At 48.2% G+C, this 22,833-nt stretch overlaps 4 protein-coding genes across 5 annotated transcripts; 1 reads left to right on the top strand and 3 right to left on the bottom strand.

Annotated features, from left to right (window-relative positions):
* Positions 1–51: 51 nt before the first annotated feature.
* LOC120443731 (tiggrin) lies at positions 52–8,078 on the bottom strand. The gene is made up of 6 exons (XM_039622985.2): positions 7,903–8,078; positions 7,028–7,288; positions 3,497–6,771; positions 2,462–3,421; positions 375–2,390; positions 52–309 (listed from the first exon to the last, which is right to left on the bottom strand). The coding sequence occupies exons 2-6, from the start codon at positions 7,275–7,277 to the stop codon at positions 247–249; spliced, it is 6,564 nt and encodes a 2,187-aa protein (XP_039478919.1). The 5' UTR covers positions 7,278–7,288; positions 7,903–8,078; the 3' UTR covers positions 52–246.
* Positions 8,079–9,224: 1,146 nt separating this feature from the next.
* LOC120450730 (protein adenylyltransferase Fic) lies at positions 9,225–11,253 on the top strand. Its single transcript, XM_039633849.1, has 3 exons — positions 9,225–10,310; positions 10,370–10,573; positions 10,631–11,253. The coding sequence occupies exons 1-3, from the start codon at positions 9,421–9,423 to the stop codon at positions 11,022–11,024; spliced, it is 1,488 nt and encodes a 495-aa protein (XP_039489783.1). The 5' UTR covers positions 9,225–9,420; the 3' UTR covers positions 11,025–11,253.
* A 414-nt stretch (positions 11,254–11,667) lies between these two features.
* On the bottom strand, positions 11,668–15,045 carry LOC120450728 (peroxisomal acyl-coenzyme A oxidase 3). 2 transcript variants are annotated; one of them, XM_039633834.2, is made up of 9 exons: positions 14,638–15,045; positions 14,279–14,438; positions 14,009–14,143; positions 13,458–13,948; positions 12,904–13,381; positions 12,566–12,836; positions 12,348–12,502; positions 11,996–12,286; positions 11,668–11,937 (listed from the first exon to the last, which is right to left on the bottom strand). In XM_039633834.2, the coding sequence occupies exons 1-9, from the start codon at positions 14,655–14,657 to the stop codon at positions 11,827–11,829; spliced, it is 2,112 nt and encodes a 703-aa protein (XP_039489768.1). In that variant the 5' UTR covers positions 14,658–15,045; the 3' UTR covers positions 11,668–11,826. The 2 variants fall into 2 exon arrangements, with proteins under 2 accessions (XP_039489768.1, XP_039489757.1); XM_039633823.2 differs by lacking the exon at positions 14,638–15,045 and having other exon boundaries at positions 14,279–14,537.
* A 274-nt stretch (positions 15,046–15,319) lies between these two features.
* On the bottom strand, positions 15,320–22,541 carry LOC120452140 (protein real-time). The gene is made up of 6 exons (XM_039636267.2): positions 22,146–22,541; positions 18,680–19,615; positions 18,353–18,611; positions 18,169–18,287; positions 17,236–17,557; positions 15,320–16,680 (listed from the first exon to the last, which is right to left on the bottom strand). Exons 1-6 carry the CDS (start codon positions 22,206–22,208, stop codon positions 16,400–16,402), a joined length of 1,980 nt encoding a protein of 659 aa, XP_039492201.1. The 5' UTR covers positions 22,209–22,541; the 3' UTR covers positions 15,320–16,399.
* Positions 22,542–22,833: the final 292 nt, after the last annotated feature.

Genomic DNA, 22,833 nt, shown 5'->3' with positions numbered 1-22,833 from the left:
ATACCTAAGTTTTATTTTGAAACTCGAATGTTAAGCTCCATGGACTACAAACTAGAATTTAAGTACGTTCACTATTTTCGCTGCACAGTAAATGTCATTTATTTGTGTCTTAAACTAAGAGGATTAAAGAAGGATTTGTAGAAAATATTAAGATTTGTATTAGTTGAGAGTTTCCTCTCGGGTAGTAACTTTTTAGTTCGGACTAACAACAGTCCGTTGATAAATGGCAGTTATTTGGTTGGCCCTCTAGCCGAGCTTCCCCTTGAGCTTCTCCCAGAACGACGGTTCTGCAGTGGCTTCCACCTCCACCTGTTGGCAAATTACAATCATTAAGTCTCCGAAAATAATCATCCCATCGCCACTTGTTCACTTACCGGCGTTGCTTGCTGCAGGGGTTGACTCCTACTGCTGCTGCTGCTGTGACCCGGCGTCCGGTCGAAGTGGAGGTCATCCTCAACCTGAACCTGCTGCTGACCGAGATCCTCTGCCTGCTGGTTCCAGTCCGTGTCCTCGACTTGCGTCTGCTGCCCCAGGTCCTCCAACCTTTCGTTCCATCCCTGCTCCTCCACTTGCTGCTGCTGGCCGAGATCCACTTCCTGTTGCAATGGCTCGTCACCAGCAGCTCGGTTCCACTTTCCTAAGCTCGCACTTGCACTGGCTGAGGATCCGGTGGGTCCGCCGCTGGCCGAGGCGGAGGCAGTGCCCACTGGCACGTTGAAGGTGTAGTCCTGCCGGCGGTACTCGTACCCACCAGACGGGCCACCACGGGAATAGGGAATAGAAGGCGTTGGTGTGGACACAATGGGTGCAGGACTTGGTGGCCTGGGACGGGCGGTCTCGCCCTCCAGTCCCGGCTCGTCGCCCTCGACAAAGGATTCATCGTAAGTGTGCGGCGGCTGGTCACCGCGATCCTTGGAGAATATTGGCTTGTAAACAGCAGTGGCATTGGTGCTTCCCGGATCCACCACATATCCGCCATTGGAGCCGCTGTCCGCGGGTAGGTCGATGAGTCCCTGACTGAGCAGGTAGAGCGTGCGGCGCCAGGCGACCAGCTCTTGGCCGAACTTGCCGTAGCGACTCTGCAGACGACTCAGCGTCCACTGGTGACGCTTCTCCCACTTCTGGGCCTCGGCTGCGGACAATAGCTGGCGGTGATTGATGTACGCCAGCTGGCGAAGCTCACCCTCGCGGAATTGCTGCAGATCGCTCTGCGACATGCCATAGTACCGGGCCAACTGGTTGATGCGGGCGAGCTCCTTCTTCTGCCAATCCGAAAGCTGCTGAACCGAGATTTCATACCTCTGCGCGAACTCCGCCAGCAATTTGGAGTCCTGGATCTGCCACGTTTTCAGCTCCGTCTGCGTCATGTTCTGATTGCCGATGAACTCGTACAGGCGGTCACGTTCTCGCTGCTGCCAGGTGGTCAGATGGTTAAGGCGACGCTGCTCCAGGAACTGACCCAAGTGGCTGATGAATATGCGTTGGGCGGGCGCCAGCTGCCCGAGGCCCACCTGGTAGGACTGGGCCAGTTGCGTCTGGAAGCCCGTGTCCTGCGAGATGAATTCGAGCAGCTCCTGCTCGGTGATCACCACACCTTTGACCACTTCGCGCAGACGCTGTCGCTCCTGCTCCTGCCAGTTGTTAGCCTGCCGCCCATTGTCTGCGATCAAGCCCATGTCCGAGAACCGACGCAGCTGGCTCAGAATGAACTGCCGCAGCTCCTCGTCGGTGATTTTGTACTGTGAGGCTAGGATGTGGACGTCACGGAATAGTCGGTTCTCCAGAGCCTGCCTACTGATGCCCGGATGGTTCACGATCTCCAGATAGATCCGTTGCGATTCAATGCTCTGCCAGGCGACACCTGAACCACGATCGATTCTGCGCTGATCCAGCAGTCGGTTAAGCTCGTCCTTGTACCACAACTTCAACTCTTCCACGGATACATGGTACTGGGCGACTGCATCCTGCAAGTGTTTCTGGTCGTTGTTCAGCCGGATCTCCAGCTCATCGATGGTCCACCGCTGCTGCTTGCGCTGCTGCTGATTGATCAGGTTGTCGATGTGCAGGCGTTCCTTGGCTTGCCACTCGGTGGTGACCAGGCCCTCGTTCCTGGCGCTCTGGTCCAGCCACAGGTGGATGTCCTCGATTGTCACATGGTACTGGCGTGCGATCTGCTCGAAGATCGGCTTGTTGCGGATCAGATAGCTCTCGAATTCCTGACGCGTGAAGGGTCGCTGACGGGTCACGCTTCGCAGACGCGTCACCAACTCGTTCTTCCAGGTATCGGTTTGGTCGCCAACCCATATGTTGCTAATATCCTCGTACCTCACGTTGTTCTCCGGTCGTTCAATCACTCCGATGAGCGAAAGTCGGGCGGCTTCTTTTTGAACCTAAAAGGTAAAATATGTTTGAAATCTTAAGATTTGAAATTGTGCCGAGGTGAACAGTCGTCTAGCCTTACCCATTGCTCCACCTGCTCCACAGTGACATGGTAATCGGTGGCGATGCCATCCATGCGCTGTTTGTCGCGCTTGAGGAATTCCACAAAGTCCTGGTAGCTGGCGCCATTGCGCTGTTGCTCCAGCCAGTCATTGAAACCGCTGCTGATCTTCTGCTGCCACTTGGTCTGCTGCTCGATCTGGACGAGGCCAGAGCTCTGCAGACGACGCAGCTCCTCGCGCAGCCAGTGGTCCACATGGTCGATGTCCACGTGATGCGTTTGGGAAAGGCTCTGAAGGCGGGCGTGATCCTGGGTCAGCTCTCGCTCCACCTGCTCGTAGGGCATCTCTTGCTGCTTCTTCAACAGCATCTCTATCAGGCGCTGCTGCTCCTCCACCTGCCACTTGCTCAGGTGCTCGACCTTAGCCTGACCTGTGGTGCGCAGATTGATCAGCTGCTGGCGAAGCCACTCCTCGATCTCCACAACGTTGACGGAATACTGGTTGGCTAGTTTCTGCAGGCGGTCGCGTTCCTGGTTCAGCTCCATCTCGAACTCCACAAAGGTCAGATGGTTCTGCTGCTTGACCAAGTTCTGCAGTCGCTCCAACTCGGACACCTGCCAGGCGCTTAGGCTCTTTAGGGTTTCCTCAGTGCTGCCGCGCAGTCGCTTCAGTTCCGCAATCATCCACTCCTCGATCTGCTCCACGTTTATGCGGTACTGATCGGCAAGGTGCTTCAGATGGGCACGGTCTGCCAGCAGTTTCTGCTCGTACTCCGCCGTAGACAGACTGTTCTTGTACTCCGCAATTAGGCTCTTGATGTAGTCCCGCTCCACTCTCTGCCATGTTTGCAGTTGCTCGATCTCGAACTGACCGTTCTTGCGCAGATCCTCGATCACCTGCTTCACGTAGTTGTCGACTTCCTCGATGTGGACGTGGTGCTGTTCCGCAAGGTTCATCAGGAAACGACGATCGTTGTGGACCTGCAAGTGCACAGTTATTTATTTCAATGCTGTTTGTCGAGAAATATAGGTAATGTATATAAGATTGATGCTAACCTTGGCTTGGAACTGCTCCAAGGTGATGTTGGAGTGCTGCTGGAGCAGCGACAGGATTCGCTGCTGCTCGGTGCGCTGCCAGGCGGTGAGCTGCTCGATGTTGAGCTTGCCCTGCTGCTTCAGTCGCTCGATTTCGCTCTGGAGCCACTTCTCGATCTCCTCCACCGAGGTGTGGTACTGGAAGGCCATGGTCTGCATGTGCTCGCGATCCTTCTCCAGCTCGGCCCTCAGTTCCTCGGCGCTCCACTGTTTGTTCTGCTTGATGAGGGCCTCCAGGCGCTCGCGCTCAGCCAGCTGCCAGGAGGTCAGGTTGTCGATTTGGAGCTGACCCTCGTCACGCATGCGCGCCAGCTCCTGCTTCATCCAGCTCTCGATCTCCTCCACCTGTACGCTGTACTGGCGGGCCAGGCGCTCGAGGAGCTCACGATCCTGCCGGAGTCGAGCCTCCAGTTGCTCCGTTGACTTGTACTGCTGCTGGGCCAGATTCTTCAGATGCAGTCGCTCCACCTCCTGCCAGTTGGTCAGTTTTTCGCTGGGCTTCAGCAGCCCCATGCCGATGAAGCGCTGCTCCTCCTTCTTGACAAACTGCTCGATCTCCTCGATCTGAACGTTGTGCTGCATGGCCAGGCTCTGCAGTTGCTCACGATCCTTGAGCAGCCACTTGTGGAACTCCTCGACGGTGAAGTCGCGATCCTGCACCATGTTGGTAAGATTGCCGCGCCACTCCAGCTGCCAGTTCTTCAGCTTCTGCATCTCAATCAGGCCCTGGTCCTGCAACTTCTGGATCTGCTGCCTTATCCACTGCTCGATCTCCTCGACGCGCACCTGGTGCTGTTGGGCCAGGCTGTAGAGATGGGTCTGATCCTTGCTGATCTTGGACTCGATCTCCTCGATGGACAGGTTGTTCTTATTGATCAGATCCAGCAGGCGTTGTCGCTCGATCTTCTGCCAGTTGTTTAGCTGGGACTCCATTCGCAGCTGTCCCTCGTGCTGTAGTCGATCGCCCTCGGACTTGATCCACTGCTCAATCTCGGACACCTTAACATTATAGGTCTTGGAGAGGTCCTGGAGGCGTGCCCGGTCGGTCAGCATCTTGCGCTCGAACTCGTCCAGCGAGTACTTGTTCTGTTGCACCAGCAGTGAGATCTGGGCGCGTTCCTGCTGTTGCCACTCCTTAAGGGTTTCCGCCTTGACCAGACCCTCGCTTTGGAGGCGCAGCAGCTCCTTCTTCAGCCAGTCCTGTATGTCATCGACGCTAATCTTGTACTTGTCGGCCAGCTTGAAGAAATGCTCCTGGTCGTTCTTGATCCTCACCTCCAGCTGTTCCACTGTCAACGAGTTCTGCTGCACAATGGCCTGGAGGCGTTCCCGTTCCTTCTGCTGCCACAGGATCAACTCCTGCTCCACGCCCTTAAGCAAACCTTCCGACTGGAACTTCTTCAGCTCGCTCTTGATCCACTGCTCGATCTCCTCCACCTTTACCTTATACAGGCGTGCCATCTCCTCCAGGTGGCTGCGGTCGTTGATGATGTAGTTCTGGAACTCCTCAATGGTCAGCTGGTTCTGACTCGCGATGTCGCGCAGGTTGCTGCTCACGCTGATCTGCCAGTCCTTGATGTGGTCCTCCAGCTGCTGCTGTCCGCGCACCTGAAGGCGCTCCAGTTCCTCCTTCTGCCACTTCTCCAACTCCTCAACGGTCACCTGATACTTGCTAGCCAAATTCTGCAGGTAGTTACGGTCCACGTTTATGCGCTGCTGCACTTCCTCCACGGAGCCGCGGTGCTGCTGCAGAATGTTCTCGAGCCGGGAGCGCTCCGAGCTCTGCCATGCCGTGATCTTGGAAACCTGCTCGTTCTGCTCCTTAATCAGGTCACCGATACGGGCCACCTCGCCGCGAAGCCACTGCGTTTGGCTTTGCATGTCACCCTGGTACTTGATCGAAAGGTTCTTCAGGCGCTGTTGGTCCGTTTTGATGGAGTTCTGGAGGGCGGCGATGGTGGCGTTGTGCTGACGAATCAGCTCCTCCAGACGCTGTTGCTCCTTGGTGTTGTCCTCGGTCAGGGAGCTCGACGACTGGTAGTCGTACGTAGTTTGGGGCACCGACGGCAACTGTGGCGCCAAAGACTCGTTCACCTGGTTGAAGTGGACGTACAGACGCTGCAACTCCTCGCGCTGGAACTGCTGCAATTGGTTCTGGCTGATACCATGCTGATGTGCCGCCTCAGCCAGCTTGCGTCCGTTCTCGTTCTGCCACCGCTCGATGTCCTGGGCGGAAAATCCGTTCTGGTGTATCAGCCAGTCAAGGCGACCACGCTCCTGCCTCTGCCAGCTACTCAAGTCCTGGGCACGCGACTGATACTGGCCCAACAGTGCTTGGTAGCGGGCCAGTTCGCGGCGGTGGAACTCCTTGAGCACGGGAAGACTAACCTGGTAGCGCTGCACCACACCCAGCAGACGCTCCTCCTGCTGCTGCTGCCAGTCGTCCAGTCGCTGCGGCGTGGTCAGATACCAGAAGAGCCTCTCGCGCTCCTCGCGCTTCCACTGCTCGTCCCGCGGGATCGTGGTCTGGCCAAAGGGCTGCTGCTGATCGAACACCAGCTTGCCGTCCTGCCAGCGCTGATGTGACTCCGATCCGCCCACGGAGCTAGTTCCGTCCGAGTTCGTGGTGAACGTTTTGTTAAATCGGCGTATTACCACGGTGGAGCCTGCTCCACCCGGCGACACTGGGTTCATTTGGTTCAGGGCACTGTTCCTCAGCTGGTCATCCAAGCTAACCACCGAGTTGTAGCCAACCACACTCGGCTCCCTGTTCTCCCTCACCCAGTCATGGATGGTCTTCTTTCGCGTAATGGTGGTGGTGGTGCTGCTAAGTGGCAGCGACGTCTGCTGTTGGCCAAGGAAACCGGAGTTCAACTGCGCTGAATTTCCGTATCCCGACAGCTTTGTGGCCTCGGTGCAGTTGCGGTGCACCACATAGGTCTTGCCATCGATGACCTTCACCTCAGCGGGATAGGCGTAGTTCTTCACCTCGTCGAAGCCGCTCAAGTCCACGGGCTGATAGGGACCCAGGCCCACCGTCTGCTGCAGACCGGCGCTCTCCACTCCGGAGTATCGCTCGAGCAGCTCGGCGGCCTTTGCCTCAAAGAAATTGGGCTGCGCGATGGTATGATAGGTGGTTATGCCTTGGCGCATATCCGACGCCAGCTGCTGGCTGATCTCAGAGGTCAAGTGGTCTAGCTGGGAGATGCTCTTTCCACTAAGGCCTAAAATAGAAGCTGAAGAACCAGGATCGGTTAGCGGTTTTCCAATGATAAGAAGGTCAGGGCAAACGAAAGTTGATTAGGCAGTTTCAAAAAATTTCCAACTCTTTTTTAAAGTTAAACAAAATTATCTCGAGTATCTTCTTGCTTGAAGATCTTGATGGAACTTTTAAAAGAATAATCAGTATTTTATTCTATACCCCTTATATAACCTGTTGCTCCACTAGATTTTATTTAAGGCTAATATACTCTTGAGTTCATTTCAACTTACCACTCCAGGGAGATGTGTAGCCAAGGTTGGTGGATCCCTGCGAAAGGACGTTGAACTTCTGCTTCAGTTGGTTGGCCAGCTCCCGCACCTCATTGAAGTGGGCGGAGGCAAATGAATTGAGTTGGGGCACCGTCTGTCCACCTCCATAGCCCGACGACGAGCTGGATCTGAAACTGGAGCGCTGATAGGTCTCGTACCCCTGACAGATGGCCACCGCCAGAAGCAGGGTGAGCCCACCCAGAGCCCTCATCCTTTGATGCGCTGCAAATGAGCAGAAGAAAAAAACCATGTCATTCACCAATACCATGTACTCCGTAAGCACATAGGGCTCAGGGATTCTCAGGGGTTTCAGATCACTTTTTTAAGCCCAAGTCGTCGTATTTTCGGCGTTGATAAGGGGAGGATGTCGAATCTAGTTCAGACCGTAAGTCAAGATTATCGCATCGGCTCCGGACTTGTGGGTCGAAAAAGGTTAATCGGGCGATAATGCGCGCACTGCCCGGTATCAGCCCATGAAAAAATCACTCTTATTTGGAGCTCACTGCCCACTTTGGGTCTTATTTTTATATTATTTTTGTGACAACAATTAGACTAATGTATGTGGCCCCGAATTCCCTTTTCATCCGGTTTAGGTTGATAAGTCCCATGGACTTGGCGACGTGTAACATTCGGTTTCAGGGCCCTTCACAAGATGTCACCCCAAATGGGTCACACATGCATTTTCCCAATTTAGTATTGCTTATTTCTGGAACACATTTCTTGGGCCCCTGCAGGCTGTCGCCGTTTATTTTTAAATGTTTTTCTTAAGTTCTGTCTATTTTCATCTAACGCATGGTGTTGGTAATCAGACAAATTATGCTGCTGTAATGACTTACAGTTCTAATCACTTTCGAGTGAAATCTCTAATCGTCTAACACTTTGAGTACGTTTCACAATTATCTTTTAATTGAATGCAGGACACTTTATGGTTAAGGGGTGAACCCTATCACTGGCACTACCGAAATCTTTCCGAGTCGAGGGGAAACCGCTGCGCCTTGTGGCGCTGTCGAACAGCAACTGACATCTGAGTTCCCAGCACGAAGCTTTTATGGAAAGATCGCTTGGCGCGAGAGGCTGTGCGATATGCGGAGCAGCATTATCAGCAGGCGAGAGCATATGCATATGATTCGGACTATCACTTGGACGACATAATGGGTATGGACGCACCGGTTAGATAGTTAATATCAGAAGAATCGATTACTACGTCATCGCTCGAGGCGAGAAGAATTAATGAATGAATCTCGCCATGACCTCATACACATGATTCACAAGCCGGTCGGTCATCTGCTCTCCGAGCACTTTTATTTTGCTTGCATCCGATCGCATTAGATCGAAATAGCCAGCAAATGCGTGATCTCATGAGGTTACTCTTTACATGACTCGAGGGGAGAACACGGATTTGCGTACTCCATCCAAGTGATTCAAGGCAGTTAGGTAGAAATATGCAAATCTAGTGACCTTAGGCTCTATTTCAGTCTAATTCGGCAACACGAATGTGAGCCAAATATCCATCCTGTCTGCTGATTAGATAGATTCTGTTTATTGGACTGCTGGGAAATTTGACCACAATGACTTGACGGATTTCGTGGGATTCCCCATCCGAAGAACAAGTGTGGTTTCAGAGACCGAGAGGTTGGAGTACAACTATGCTTCACAGAATCCTCACTTCATAGTTTCGAGAAAAGAAGAGGGCATTTTATAATGAGCTCTCTTCATGACATTATGTACCACAAAAACAATAAATATAGAAATTATGCTTCTGTCGATTTTGCATTATTCCCCCATTTCAAATTTATTTTGGCTTAGTTGGTGAGAGAGATAGGTCGCATCAGTTGGCGATACATTTTTTAAGGAAGCAAACATCAATCATTATTAAATCGAGTTTTGAATTATTAAAAAATTATTCTATTGCGGGTGGTGAACGACATCTATGTGCATTTCCACAGACAAATCAATTTGCTTTAAATAAACAGTGAGTATAACTGTGAATTATTTGTCCTTTAAACTATACAAATAAATTTGCAATACCTTGAAATTTAGAAATAGTTTTTATCTTAGCTTTTAAAAGTTTTCTTTCTAAATTTAAATGCCGAATAATATCCTCTACGATTTCACTTCCACCGTTCCACTGTGGAACATACGGACTTCGGGGGGATGTTTATCAGAACGGTCACACTTAGAAAAGAAGAAGAAGCAAGTACGTGGTGCTTGAAGTCAGTCCGCATAAACTGCAATATTGCAGATAAACAATTTTTGGCACACGTCTTCCAGAGATTGGACGCAGCGTAACATGTACCTGGCGTGTCAAGTATTCAAAATTCGCGTGAAACAAAAAAGAGCATAAAGCACTGGCCATGGGCACGGAAGCAGAGCAACCGAGTCCACCTTCTCCGCCTGCTCAGCAGCAAGAACAGGCCAATCCGCCACTCTGGAATGCACAAAATCAGAAACCTGCCCGTCTCTACCGTCTAGTACTGTTCTTCATCGCTGGCAGCCTGGCGGCCTGGACGTTACATGCCTTGAGCAACTCAAATCTTGTCTGGAAACTGCGGCAGCTGCATCATCTGCCCACCGCCCACTACCTGCAGACGCGGGACGAGTTCGCGGTTTACTCCGTGGAGGAGCTGAATGCCTTCAAGGAGTTCTACGACAAAAGCGTCAGCGACAGTGTCGGCGCCAGCTACACGAAGGAGGAGCAGACGAGCATCAATGAGGCGCTGGTGTCACTGCGAATGGCCCAGGACATGTACCTGGCGGGAAAGGATGACAAGGCGTCGCGCCTATTCGAACACGCCCTCGCGCTAGCGCCCCGACACCCGGAAGTGCTTTTACGTTACGGCGAGTTTCTGGAGCACAGCCAACGCAACATTGTTCTGGCGGATCAGTACTACTTTCAGGCTTTAACCATCAGCCCCAGCAACTCCGAGGCGTTAGCCAATCGACAGCGCACAGCAGACGTGGTACAGACTCTTGACGAACGCCGCTTGCAATCGTTGGACTCAAAACGAGATGCCCTCTCGGCCATCCACGAGTCCAACGGAGCTCTGCGGCGGGCAAAGAAGGAAGCCTACTTCCAGCACATCTACCACTCTGTAGGCATCGAGGGCAACACTATGACGCTGGCTCAGACGCGGTCTATCCTAGAGACCCGCATGGCCGTAGACGGCAAATCCATTGACGAGCACAACGAGATCTTGGGCATGGATCTGGCTATGAAGTACATAAACGCTAGTTTGGTGCAAAAGTAAGTTGTAAATTTGATTGCTGAAGCATTTTTAGTAAAATCATATGCATTTTGCACAGAATCGATATTACTATTAAGGACATCCTCGAGCTACATCGGAGAGTTCTGGGACATGTGGACCCAATCGAAGGTGGCGAGTTTCGGCGTAATCAGGTGTATGTGGGCGGTCACGTACCGCCTGGTCCGGGCGATCTCGCGCTGTTAATGCAGCGTTTCGAACGATGGCTAAACTCGGAGCATAGTAGTACTCTACATCCCGTCAAGTGAGTGTTAAACAGCTCCCCAATTTCTTAATCTTAAAGGTTCCTGCGTCCTTTTAGCTATGCAGCCCTTGCCCACTACAAGTTGGTCCACATTCACCCATTCATCGATGGAAACGGACGCACCTCACGTTTGCTAATGAACACCCTGTTGATGCGCGCAGGTTACCCACCAGTGATAATTCCAAAGCAGCAGCGTAACAAGTACTACCACTTCCTCAAGTTAGCCAACGAGGGCGACATACGCCCCTTTGTGCGGTTCATTGCTGACTGCACGGAGAAGACGCTTGACCTTTATCTATGGGCCACCAGCGACCTGCCACAACAGATCCCAATGCTCATCCAGACTGAAAGCGAGGCGGGAGAGCGTCTGGCTCAAATGCAGTCTCCCAACGTGGCACAAAGGTCATCAATATTAGAATTCTACGAATCCGGGTCTGGAGCTCTTCCGTGACCCTTCTAGATGCATCGATATTAGCAAATTCTTTAATTTATTATTTATATGTTTGTTTATTATTCTGTAAATTATTGTAAATGCCGGTCTATCTATCTGAATAACGATGTAATACTGTGATCATATTTAAGCTAAAAGACAACCAAAAATTGTACATAATGCACAATCCAACTAACGTGTTCTAATATTTAGTACGATTTGTATAGAAATACATATCCTAATAAGCAAACACGTCTGTAAATATATCCATGCTAATATTAGACTAGAAGTCTAAAGGTTGATTATAATAGTTACTCAAAATGAGGTCTACGTTTTATCTCAACAAATTGTTGTTATCAATATATATTTAAAATAACAACGCCTACAAATTGAAAATTTTACGCATGACGCCGATGCCAGGCAACGTATGGATTTGTATTGCTGGCGTACGCACTCATTTTCGATTGGACAATTCTGGTTATCAATTATATTATCGGCTTATCTTTTGTCAATTTAATTATATTATTAAATGGTTCTTCGTCATCGACGCGACGCTTTCATGATCACGTCGTGGCACACAACTAAGCGCTTGGCGAGGTGACAAGGTAATAACCCCTTATAACATGCCCAAATACTCTTTAACCAAAGTCAACGCGATTATTAGTTAGTTTAAGCACCGAGTATATTTCTTGGCAAAGCCGTAATAGGCAGAGCTTGTAGGTAGAGTGTGTGTGTAACAAATATCATACTGTGGTTCATCAGAATAACTTTGAAAACTTAACATTAATAATGCACTTGTCCGAATGTGAATGTTTTTGTGAATTTACAATTTGGCGCGTTTAAGGTAATCCTTGTAAGTAACGTCACGCCACCAATGTGGACGCTCGTAGACACCAGGAGTGGAAACAATAGTGCGCTGCAGATGCTGGTAGACCTGCAGAAAGGACAGATTCTTTAGTAAGATTTGCGGTTGCTTTTAGGTGATCACTTACGTTTCCATCGCTCATGCCCAGAGGAGAGTTTAGAATAAAGTCTGTGGGAGCAATGGCATCCACCAGAGCAATAGCTTCGTTCTTCAGCAGGGGAAGCAGAGCCAAGATACCTTGCTCGTACAGCTCCAGTTGGTTGGAGTTCTCCCGGAAGTAGCCCCCACGGTAGAAAGCAGCGGAGTACTTTGTGACCAGGTGGGCTCCATAGAAGGAGAGCACCTGCTGCAGCACCTTCTTCTCAGCAGAGTCGGGCAGGCCAATAACAAACTTATAAAACACGTAGTAGATGGTACGCTAAAAAAAAGCCAAACTCGATTTAGGATTTGAGTTTGAGGATTTAAAGGGTTGACATCACCTCGCCGTATATAACAGAGAGCTTCTGGGCGCCAAAGACCTGAATATTGTTTCGCGTCTCAAACGCATCCCTTCCTTCGCGCTGCTGTTCCTCAGCTCGTTTCACCGTCGTATCCAGCTGCCAGACGGTAAGCCAGTTGAGGGCATTAAGTAAATCTGTAATAGCGCAAACAAACATGTTATCTCTTTGTTTTATTGTGATAAATACGAAATACTCACTGTGCGGATCCAAAACCTCGGCAGGAGTTCGCTCCTGACCCTTGCTTTGAAGAATTGCGTCCATATCCTTCAGGAAGGAGACTGTCTCCAATGGAGATACTGCCACGAAGTCGGCATTGTTGCGTCGCAGACTGATCAACCAATTGGAAGCTTGCTGGATGAGCGTATTGTTCTCGCCCTCATAGGTGCAGTTAGCATCGTTGTCGTTGCGAAGCTCGCCCAAACCAGAAGACTTAAGGTAGCCATGACCGCCACAGGCCTCGCGGCACTCCTGAGAATAAAACATAAAAGTCGATAAATAAAAGTGTTTAACTATACAATGCATTTGACATTCATACCTGGATGCCATCTCTGGCTGCCCATGTGGCCACTGGCTTGAGTGCCGAAGAGATCGCATGGATCTCCATGCCCGCCTGCGACGTGTCCTCGCCAGTGAAGCCCTTCATGGTCAAATCCACGTTCTCTTTGCCTATCCAGAGTGTAGCAACCCGCAAGGCGATTGTGGTGGCCAAGTGAGGAATAAGTCGGTATTGCTGTGACTGATACTCGATCACAGGCCACTCTGCCGGGCTATTCGTAGGACCGAACTGGCGTCTGCTGGCCGCATAGCGAGTGGCAATTGTCACAGCCTTGCTCAGCGCCACGTAGGTGATAGCAGTGATATTGACGCGGCCCACGGAGAGAGCGCCCAAGGAGGCGCCAAGGCGCTTACGCTCGTCCTTAATTTGACTGGTGTAGTTGCCCTGCGCGTCGATGTCACCGGTCTTGGACAGCAGATTTGCCTTAGGAATACGATACTGGTTGAACATCACAAATCTGCAAAGTCAAACAAATCGCAATAATTGCTGTTGTTGTTGATAAGTTATATTAACTGATAGGAGAAAGTACTTGCCCGTTATCAATGCCATTGAGACCGATCTTCTCGCCCATATCGCCAACGGTTACGCCGGGGAAGGGAAGCAAGGTACGCTCGTCCCGAATGGGAACGAGGAAGGCCTGCAGGCCCTGGTGCTTGTCATCGGGCACGTACAGCTGGGCGTAGACGATGGCGTGGGTGCACGTCTTGCCCAGATTGCCGACCCAACATTTGGCCGCCTCAAAGTCTGGCGTGTTGATGATAAACTCCTGCCTTTTTACGTCGTAGGTGGCTCGGGTGCGCATGCCGAGCGCGTTGGTGCCGTGAGAAATCTCTGTGAGAGCGTAGGCTCCCAGAATGCGGTTGTCCGCGATCTTCGCCACGTACTTGCCCAGGCGGCCAGATCCGTTGGAGACCAGGGTGCTGGGGAACATGCCAGTTGACAGGCCGAACTTGACCGAAGTGCTGAAGTCGTAGCTGAAGATGGCCTGTCCGAAAGCAAGCAGAAGATGTGGGGTTCCCAGATACTGAAAGAAAGACAGAACATTTAAGCAGAGGCTCAATCTGGAAAACATAAAGCATCCTACCTCGTTGACGCCGTAGAATTGTTGCTCCCACAGAAGGTGCTGCCGCTTGTTAGCCAATTCTCGGGTGCGTTCCAAGTCGGATCCTGACTCCCGCTGGTAGTCCGGGTGCTTCTCCATCCATTGCCACACCTTGTGCTAAAGACAGAGCAACATGTAAACGAATTACTCAATTGTGCAGATAAGGAGTTCCTTCAGTTCCGATAGAAGCTATGGAAGCAGTCTGCACTTCGACCCCGCTGACCGTGTAACAAACTGGAAATGGTAACGAACCTTCAGCCTGATGTGATCCTCGCCCTCGAGCACCACGTTCATGCGCTTGTAGCAGAAGCTAGCCCGCTCGCGGTACTCGTCCAAAGGTCCGCCACGGAAGTCGGGAAAGATCCGTTTGTCATCGTAGATGTTGGCTACCTCCTTCTCCTCTCGGCGGCCGCTGTAATAGTCGCCCAGTGCAGTTAGTAGTGAGTTCAGACCGCTTTGGTCACCATCGCCGCCTTCTCCGCTCGCCATTGTCCAGGGAACTGGCTACTGGCTACTGGCTCTTGGTGGAATGGTGGAATTGTGGGATTGTGGTCGTTGCGGTCGTGAGTAGGGGCTGTGGGGCGGTGTGGCGGTGGGGCAGGGGTACTTACTGTGTGCTCAATGCAACCATGTTGGAGTACGATTCTAGCGACTGGTCTGGCTGCTTCGAATGCTAGGCGCGAAATGCTTGAAAGTCCAGCCACTCGTAACTATTATTGGTAAAATAGCCAATGTCCAATGGCCAGCGATAAGGAGCATACCGCTTATCCGCACTTCATGGCCAAGTCGCCTTTTAGTGGTTTGCATCCGCCGCGGATAAGATACGGGCCCTAAGTGAACGGGGGATTAGGGCGGGCAGTGCAGGTGGAGCTACCTACGGATTTTGGAATTTTTGTTGCCAAAAACATTACTTTAATTTCCTATCAGCCAACAACAAGCGCGATAAACATAAACAATTTTAACCAAGCTTTTCACCATGAAAGATAACTTGTATAGACGTGACTTAAGCCATGAGCGAGAGCCGCTTTATGTTAATACAAAAAATGTTATTTTTCAATTAATCTTCTTTTTTATATAAGTTTAATTGAAGTTAATATTACAATGAAATTTTACGTTTTCACATTTCCCGTTTATTTTAACATTCGGCGTTGCCAGACTTGCTTAATGAATCCAGGGCTGGTGAACTTGTTCTATGCAATGGCGCGAAATTTGAATACCTTTTCAAACACAAGTTTATAAGTCCATTGCCCCAACAGTATCCAGCTTCTAAACATTCAATAAAATGCGAGTATGTACATGTAATTGATCTAATAGCATTTATTTGATTACGTTCTTAATTCAACTTACACACTTAGTTAACATGCACTCTTTTTACCTTCGTTATTGGCTTGTCGGTTTATTCTCACAATACACGTCAGATTATTTATAAAACTAAATTGTATACATCCGCATAGTAATTACTACTGAATGGAGTTAATGATAACAAAAAAGGGACACTAAAGTTGCTTTTTTGATTTAAAAACACTTTGGAGATTGATTGATATTGGCAATTAAAAATGTACAAATTGCGAGATAATTAGTGTGCAATCCAAAACGGTATCTAATCGAATGTTCAGAATACAATGTTACATATATTCTTATAATCTGACGTCTAACTATAACCTACATACATGTGTAGCATTGAAACACATCGCTTATTTTTCCTCTGCTAATTTTGTGTTCAAACCCTAAATTTCACTCTTTTGTATAAGTTCTGGCTAAAATCCTTGCAGTGAGCCATTTCGGCAATTTGTTTATTAAACTAATTAGGTAACACGTAGTTATTGATTACAAATTTCATTTTTCCTATTTTCGTTTTAGTAGCTGCAATCGCGAACAATTCCTTATTTGTTGCTAAAAATGTTCCATTAGAAAAAGCTATAAAAATTACGTCGCTTTTACATATATTAAAACTTCATTTATAGAGCTGTTTAAAAAAGTAAAATTGACGATTCAAAGTAAAACGTTGCGTGATATTTTGGTGTCGCTCATCTAATTCGCTCATATTTCTAATTTTCCTAAGATTATCAATAATATGAATGATTGAATATATTGAATGAATATATTAAATTTATAGGAAATAAATGGCCTATTTGAGCTAAATACAATTTCAAATTAAACTAACATTTTGCTAAAAAACTGAAAAGACAACTAAAACACAAGATATTACCACTTTTGGTCTTAAAAGAATACGTCCGGCGTTTCAAAAAGATTCAGGCTCTTCTCCATCAGGGTGCCCGTGAGAATATCCTCTCCCATCGCCGCTATAGGCTCCTCCAATGCCGGGGATCTCCATTTGGCGTCATTTCTACCGCCCTCCCCGGCTTTTTCATATCATCGACTCTGCACCGAGCTGGCCGCCGACGAGTTCGATGAGAAGGCCGACTGAAGGCTGGTCATGGAGCCCTTGTAGTTGGCCGAGCTGAGCACCTCGTAGAAGACATTTAACTGGGCACCCGATGGACTAAACCAGTGCATAAGATAGCTGTCGTTGTGATGCATCACGTGCGAGCCCTGGACGCTCTCCTTGTGCCGGCAAATCAGTGTAGGCTCCTCCCGGAAGTAATTAACCCCCTCGCTGAAGTCTTGCAGATCAAAGTACGAGACGGCAGAGTCTGCGGGAGGAAGGCATTTATTAAAAGATAATTAATCAGAAGTAAACTGGCATGCAAACTATACATTGTTTATACGGTCCAAGGTACAAAAAGCTTTTTAAATTTGAATTTGACTACATTATCACTCCACATATAAACAGCAATCCCTATCATTAAACCGGAACCAGAATACGTACGTTGTTTCGTTATCAATATAATTGAGCCCTAGCAACAGATACCTTTAAAAATGCCTAAATGTTTATATGAATATATATTAAATTGTAATCGTCAACTATTTGATTTCAGCAAATCGTTATTAATTTGTTTTTCATTTTCTTTTTGATTTCTGGAAGAGTATATAAGTTTCTACTTTTCTGTATTCTTCGCTCTTCATTGTTCATGGTGTTTTTCTGCTAGTGCTAAGTAAACAAAAACACCTTCTAATGGGCAAGAACATCGTGATATTCGCACCTTTAAAAAACAACAATACTTGTATAGAACCAAAAACCAGTTCTCAGCAAAAAAGAAACACAAAAACCAGTATGAAAACGTTTTGTAAGTGGAATTTAAGCTCACCATTCTTTTCCGGAAGCTCCTGGGTGACCCGGTAGAGCGTAAAGTGCAGATCATTGCGCATTACATCAAAGTCCCAGGTGAGCACACTTTTGGGATCCTCGTTCCGGATGAGCAGCTCGTGGGTGAATCCGGCCTTGAGATCCACACTCTTGTACAGATTGCGATGGTCGTGCTGGTGGTTGGCGGAAAGGCGCTTGCCTGGAAGCAGAGCCTGTGCCGCGGCAGTGGTGGGCAGCTCGGCGGCCACTTCGTCGTCGTGATCCTCCAGCGAGTTCATCTTGTAGAGCGTCTTGGGCACCAGTCCGCCCTCGTGTATCATGGTCTTTTAAGAAGAGGACAATACGTTAGAGCGCTTTCTGGAGGCAATGGCCCGTGGCTGTTGGCTTAGAGACTGGGCACATGTATGACAGCCGCCGGGTGAACAGAGATTAAGTGACGTGGACATGGACGCTGGGGCACAATGGAGGAAATATTACAGCAGGAATGTCATGGCTAAGCTGCGCACATGGGCTTGACACAGTTTGCAACAGAACCGCACAACGAACAAAGTGTGAGAAACAAAAACGAGGAAGTAAGACAAAGGCGGACGAATACAGTACAATTTGTCGTTGTGGATGGTGACAAACGAAATCGAGAGCAGGAGCAAAAGAACAAGAGAGTAGGATGCTTACACAATCGCATTTGGTTAAATAACAATGGCTAAAGTATTTCTGACTGACTTGCTCCGCATGCGAGACTAGCTGGTTCTCTGTCTGAGCAGCCCCAGCGAGCCGGAATATCAAGGCCGGAACCCGAGTGAAAGATAGGTTACGCACAGATACAATAATAACAGAAGTAATAGTAAGTATGTAGCTACAGATGCAGCAGTAATGGGCACCCAACCGAAGACGCGCTACCGCTACCGGAAGTCGTGGCTGCCGCCAGCTTGCTTACCTTGCATGGTCCCCCCAGAAAGTCGGGCACTATCTCCTCGTCGAGGTACTGGGCCAGGCCATCCTTCATGTGTGCGCAGTCGGGGCCGTAAAACAGGAACTTGGATCGGGTGTGCTCATCTGAAGAATTTCAAAGCGTTTGTTAAGGAGGGATTCTTTATGGAGCCCAGTTCGCCCAGACTCACCGATAAATGCGCTAACGATTGTCCATGCAATGGGAAACACTCTGGGCGCCCGCACCACTAGGACTCGGCCCATGGTCTCTGGGTAATTGCGCTCCACAGTCTCGATGATGTTGAGCAGGGCTTTGATGCCGGGACGCCAGAGGTGCCGCATGGAAAGACCCTCCAGATCGACAAGCAGTGACCAGTTGAGGACAGGCTTCTCCAGGCGTTCGGCGGATTCATTGATCTTCTGAATACCTTCCTCGCAGATGTGCAGAGCCTATAGCCAAACAACAAATAGTTTAGGTAAAAGGTAATCTCAACGTAAGGTTACGCAGACTTGCTTACCAATCGCAGTAGTCCGTCCATGCCCAGCGACTTCAGCAGACCCTTGACGTCCATGTGTCCCAGGCGCAGAATATAGACGGGTCGACCATCCTTGTCGAGGTGGTGCCAACCGCCCGGAAAGTGTTCCACCACCACGGCCGGCTTGGAGTACTCCTCCAACAGTGCGTCAATGCGGTGTTCCCGACGCCAGCGAAGTGAATCGCACAGCATGGCGTAGGCCTGGCTCACATGCCAGTCCCTGGCTGCCAAGAAACGCAGGATGGTCTGATAACTGGGCACACGCTCCAAGTCATCGACACCATCCAGCATTTTTCGCAGCTCCAGCAGCTTGGACTCCTGCATGGGGGACAGCTGGCCCAGGCTGCGTGCGATAAAGTCGCCGTCCAGCAAGATGCTGTGCTGCTGATCCGAAGCCTGATCCAGGGTCGGCGATTTGGCCGCGTCACTTGGCGATGTCCAACGCTCCACGTGCGTGACACCTTCCTCGCGCAGCTGCCCGATAAAGAACTCAATGATTTCCTTGCCCTTCAGCGTCGTCTGGGTGTACTGCTTCATGCCCATCTTTTCCATCGAGTGCTCAAAACCGAAGAAGTTCTTAATGTCCAGCGTGGCCGACTGGTCAAAGCAGGTCCATTCGGCGTTGTCTGGGTGGGCGTAGTAGCGACACCGTTCGAAGATCTCGATGCGGGACGAGAAGCTCTCGTTGACCGCCTCGATGCTCAGCGTGCGGTTGGCCATGTCCAGGAAGTTGTGCTGCAGGAAGTACACATGGTCCACGCCAATCAGCTTCTTAAAGATGTACGGCGCGTCCACCGCCAACTTGCAGCGCCGGCTCGTGTTCCGCTTTGCCCCGTTCTCCAGGGACTCGTCCTTAATGACCTCACAGTCCAGCACGATGGGCATCTGCGGGCATGTGGGAAACCGCCGCTCGTAGGCCTGCAATGGCAACAGGGATAAGTTAGAAATATGCATTAAATATATATTTAAGGAATCTGTTTCCTAGCTAAGTAGTAGGTATCTAAAACAGTTGGTTGCTAGCAACAGTTTTGGTAAGTGTATTTATTTGCTATATTCCGGTTCCCTGCCAAGCGACCTTGAACGCTGGCCAATTTATAACTTGGCCCTGCAGCCATTTGCATGCATCCTAACCCGCCCCGTTTTGCTCATCCTCCGCCAGAGATTGCGGCCAGCGTCTCAGAAGCCTTTAACAATTTCGAAGGTCTATTTTTGGCCCATGATGCCTGGGGTTTCGACGAAAAAGGTCAAATTATTAGGGCGGTTACGAAATGTTGTTTCCTATATTTTCATATATATTTAATTATATATACTAAATTGCTAATTATGAACCTAAGAATGGGGAATACTTGTAATCTTAATGAAAACCCAAGCCCTAAAATAACTGTTTGCTTAAGGCCAACAGCGCGTATGAGTAATGGAATATGAAGTCAATCCGCAGACGTTAAAACTCATTTATTTAAATATTTATTTCGGTATGGCGTAAATACGCAAATGCACACTATTTAAGCAGGTGAGAGCAGTACCTCAAAAAGTTGTTTACAAAATAGGATGCTCAAAACTCGTGCTTTCTTCCATAAATAATAAATGTTAATTTGCCAAATTGCTAAATAAATTCCTTACTCCGTATAAGAAACACGACTATATCATATAAAACCAAAATCATCGATCGGTTAAAACTAGAAAACTATCTCTGTTTCATAAATCTGCGCAGTTGAAAAGCAATCAACTTAGAAATAGCAATTTTAGCAATACAACGTAGTCGCTGCAAATGTTGTGGCTGATTGTACAAATCAATATAATTCATATAATATATAATTTAAATACGCCCACATGCTGATTTGCATTTTTTGGGTTTTCTAATTTCAAATTCTTATCAATTATTTTCTTACGCTTCATGATTTAATATGTATATTTGCTTGTCTAAAGTAGCCTTTATTTCTTTATATTTTTATTGGTGGCATCAACTTCACTCCTTGTGAAGCAAGCAATAAGCTATGGAAAACCAAAATAGATTTTCCATATCGATAATTGTGCAATTCCAAGGGAATGGTGTGAGTGCATTTGAACACTGATCACAATTCTATCCATAATTCTAATGCTTTATACGAGTCCTTGTTGCTATTGCCAAGGTCGTAAATCGGAGTGTGGATAATCATGTGGATATTCGTGTGAATATTCACATGCTGAATAATTCAGTGAGCGGTGGGAGCCATCCAACACGTGGCGCCTCCTCGCTGACAGGGACATGTCTTCCAATATCCATATTTTTACCAGAGCAAGCCAACAAATTGTGGACTCCTTAATTATTCAGATAGGCTGTCTTAATTGTCCTCCAGGTCGGTAATAGTATAAAATACTAAACTTTGCATGCATCTTTGAGGACATGCGAGCGGACAGGTGTCCTTTCGTGAGGCTCATAAATGTGACTTAAGTTTCAAGTTCTTATAGATTTCCCCCTGTCGGTGACGTATAATAAATGTGCGACCTTTGACATTTAAGACTTTTAAGTTCTTGTCACGAAAAGCGCTTTCCTACTTTTGTCTGCAGGAGGAAACATAATAAACACCCAGAGTATCGAATAACCATAATAGGCTTTCCATTTTCTGTGATTGGTGTTTGGGCTATATTAAGTCATTAGCATTAAATATGTTGAATAACTAGCAGAAAATCAAAATATGACACAAATATACAAAAATCACTACAATAAACTTTAATTTTTAAGTTCAAAAGAATGAGTTGCGTTGCTTGAATAAACTTTTAAAGCAATTTTCAGTTGGAATAGCCAACAGTTTGCTTTCTTATCAGTCAGCGGAAAAGCAAAAAAAAAAGTTTTGAAAAGGAAACAGAAGAAAAAGGGAGAAATAGCTTCAATAAGACCTACAATTTTTTATCTTATAAATTTATTTACAAATTCAACGATAATTGTTAAACCATTCGAAAATGCGCATCATGTAAATTGACAGTATTAGAAAAAGACAAATTGAGGCTAAAACGCAAAGCTAGACGCAAACAATCAGTAGATTAATAAAAATAAATGGAAATTCACAAACAAGCCTTTATAACCGTTCCCCTCCCTTCTTCCCCACAAACCATTCACAAACACACACACACGTATGTACGTACATACAGTGTGTATTATTCAATTGGATAAAGAATCGTCTATCTCTCTCTTCGGACGCAACTGCGAGAGAGCGCGGTGGGCGTGGGTGTTATGGGGGGAGGAATTGCTTTCCAAGGTTAATTTTATTTATCTGCAGCCTGGATTCAAATCCAAGTAAATGAAGCAACTGACCGAACGGAAACGATTCACAAGGGGCCCTTGTTAGTGGCTTTGCCATCGCATAATGCACAATTTAAATTGATAGGTACGTGTAAACAGGCAGTGGGACACGCCTATAAGGCCGCCCACTCCACACGAATGGGAGACGGGAAAATGCAATGTACACACCTTCATCACCAGCTCAAAAGGATATTTGTAGACGCGAACGGGCGACTGGAATTTTTGCACCATCTTGTTGCTTTGCTATCGTCCGTTCCGTGTTTTTTTATTTAAAATTCTTGTTGCACTGATTATAGAGTTCGCACTGTTTTAAAAATCAATTTTCACTTTGCGCTTTTCCGTTGCAGTCGCGGGGGCGGAGGTGGGGGAAGGCAACCAAACTTGGGCACACAATACCGAGTTGGGTTTGTTTTTTTGCTAGTGACAGTTCACGCCACTGCTATTTATTTCACTGAATTGTGTCTGGTATCCGTTGGCTCCTAGCGTAGGAGTTCTAGAGAACCGCCTGGCCGTGGAAAACAGAGAAAGCCTTTCTCCCAGTTTGATTAACAGACGCCAATGGTGTGACCGCTTTCGGTTAGGAGGTATTCGCCCGGAAAAAGTATCCGATGAATACCAGAGATGGCTGTGATTACACTGCACCTGCGTTATGCCGCTTACAGAAGTGCTGATGCGAGTCGTTCACACCTTTAAAAATTAAACAATAATCGAATAAAACAAACTGCAAAAGTAAGAAGATGAATTGGTGGTGAAAGCGGACTAACTTGCGTTCAAAAGAGGTATAATAGGTAATTAACCAAATATGGATGCGACATCCCTCGGAAAGTCCAAACAAATCCTAACACTATAAAAAGCG

This window comes from Drosophila santomea, chromosome 2L (genome assembly GCF_016746245.2).
Source record: "Drosophila santomea strain STO CAGO 1482 chromosome 2L, Prin_Dsan_1.1, whole genome shotgun sequence".
NCBI classification, from domain to species: Eukaryota; Metazoa; Arthropoda; class Insecta; order Diptera; family Drosophilidae; genus Drosophila; species Drosophila santomea.
The sequence above is the reverse complement of the archived record's forward strand: the minus strand, read 5'-3'. Positions and strand labels throughout refer to the sequence as shown.

Coding starts and splice junctions, on each gene's coding strand:
- LOC120443731 (XM_039622985.2), bottom strand. CDS start 7,277: ATGAGGGCTCTGGGTGGGCTCACCCTGCTTCTGGCGGTGGCCATCTGT. Junction 3,422..3,496: donor TGGAGCAGTTCCAAGCCAAG/GTTAGCATCAAT, acceptor GTGCACTTGCAG/GTCCACAACGATCGTCGTTT. Junction 2,391..2,461: donor TGGAGCAGGTGGAGCAATGG/GTAAGGCTAGAC, acceptor TTTACCTTTTAG/GTTCAAAAAGAAGCCGCCCG.
- LOC120450730 (XM_039633849.1), top strand. CDS start 9,421: ATGGGCACGGAAGCAGAGCAACCGAGTCCACCTTCTCCGCCTGCTCAG. Junction 10,311..10,369: donor AACGCTAGTTTGGTGCAAAA/GTAAGTTGTAAA, acceptor CATTTTGCACAG/AATCGATATTACTATTAAGG. Junction 10,574..10,630: donor AGTACTCTACATCCCGTCAA/GTGAGTGTTAAA, acceptor GCGTCCTTTTAG/CTATGCAGCCCTTGCCCACT.
- LOC120450728 (XM_039633823.2), bottom strand. CDS start 14,515: ATGGCGAGCGGAGAAGGCGGCGATGGTGACCAAAGCGGTCTGAACTCA. Junction 14,144..14,278: donor AGGATCACATCAGGCTGAAG/GTTCGTTACCAT, acceptor CTCTGTCTTTAG/CACAAGGTGTGGCAATGGAT. Junction 13,382..13,457: donor CTCAATGGCATTGATAACGG/GCAAGTACTTTC, acceptor TTGACTTTGCAG/ATTTGTGATGTTCAACCAGT.
- LOC120452140 (XM_039636267.2), bottom strand. CDS start 22,208: ATGGTGCAAAAATTCCAGTCGCCCGTTCGCGTCTACAAATATCCTTTT. Junction 18,612..18,679: donor TGGACGGACTACTGCGATTG/GTAAGCAAGTCT, acceptor GTTTGGCTATAG/GCTCTGCACATCTGCGAGGA. Junction 16,681..17,235: donor GGAGCTTCCGGAAAAGAATG/GTGAGCTTAAAT, acceptor TTCCTCCCGCAG/ACTCTGCCGTCTCGTACTTT.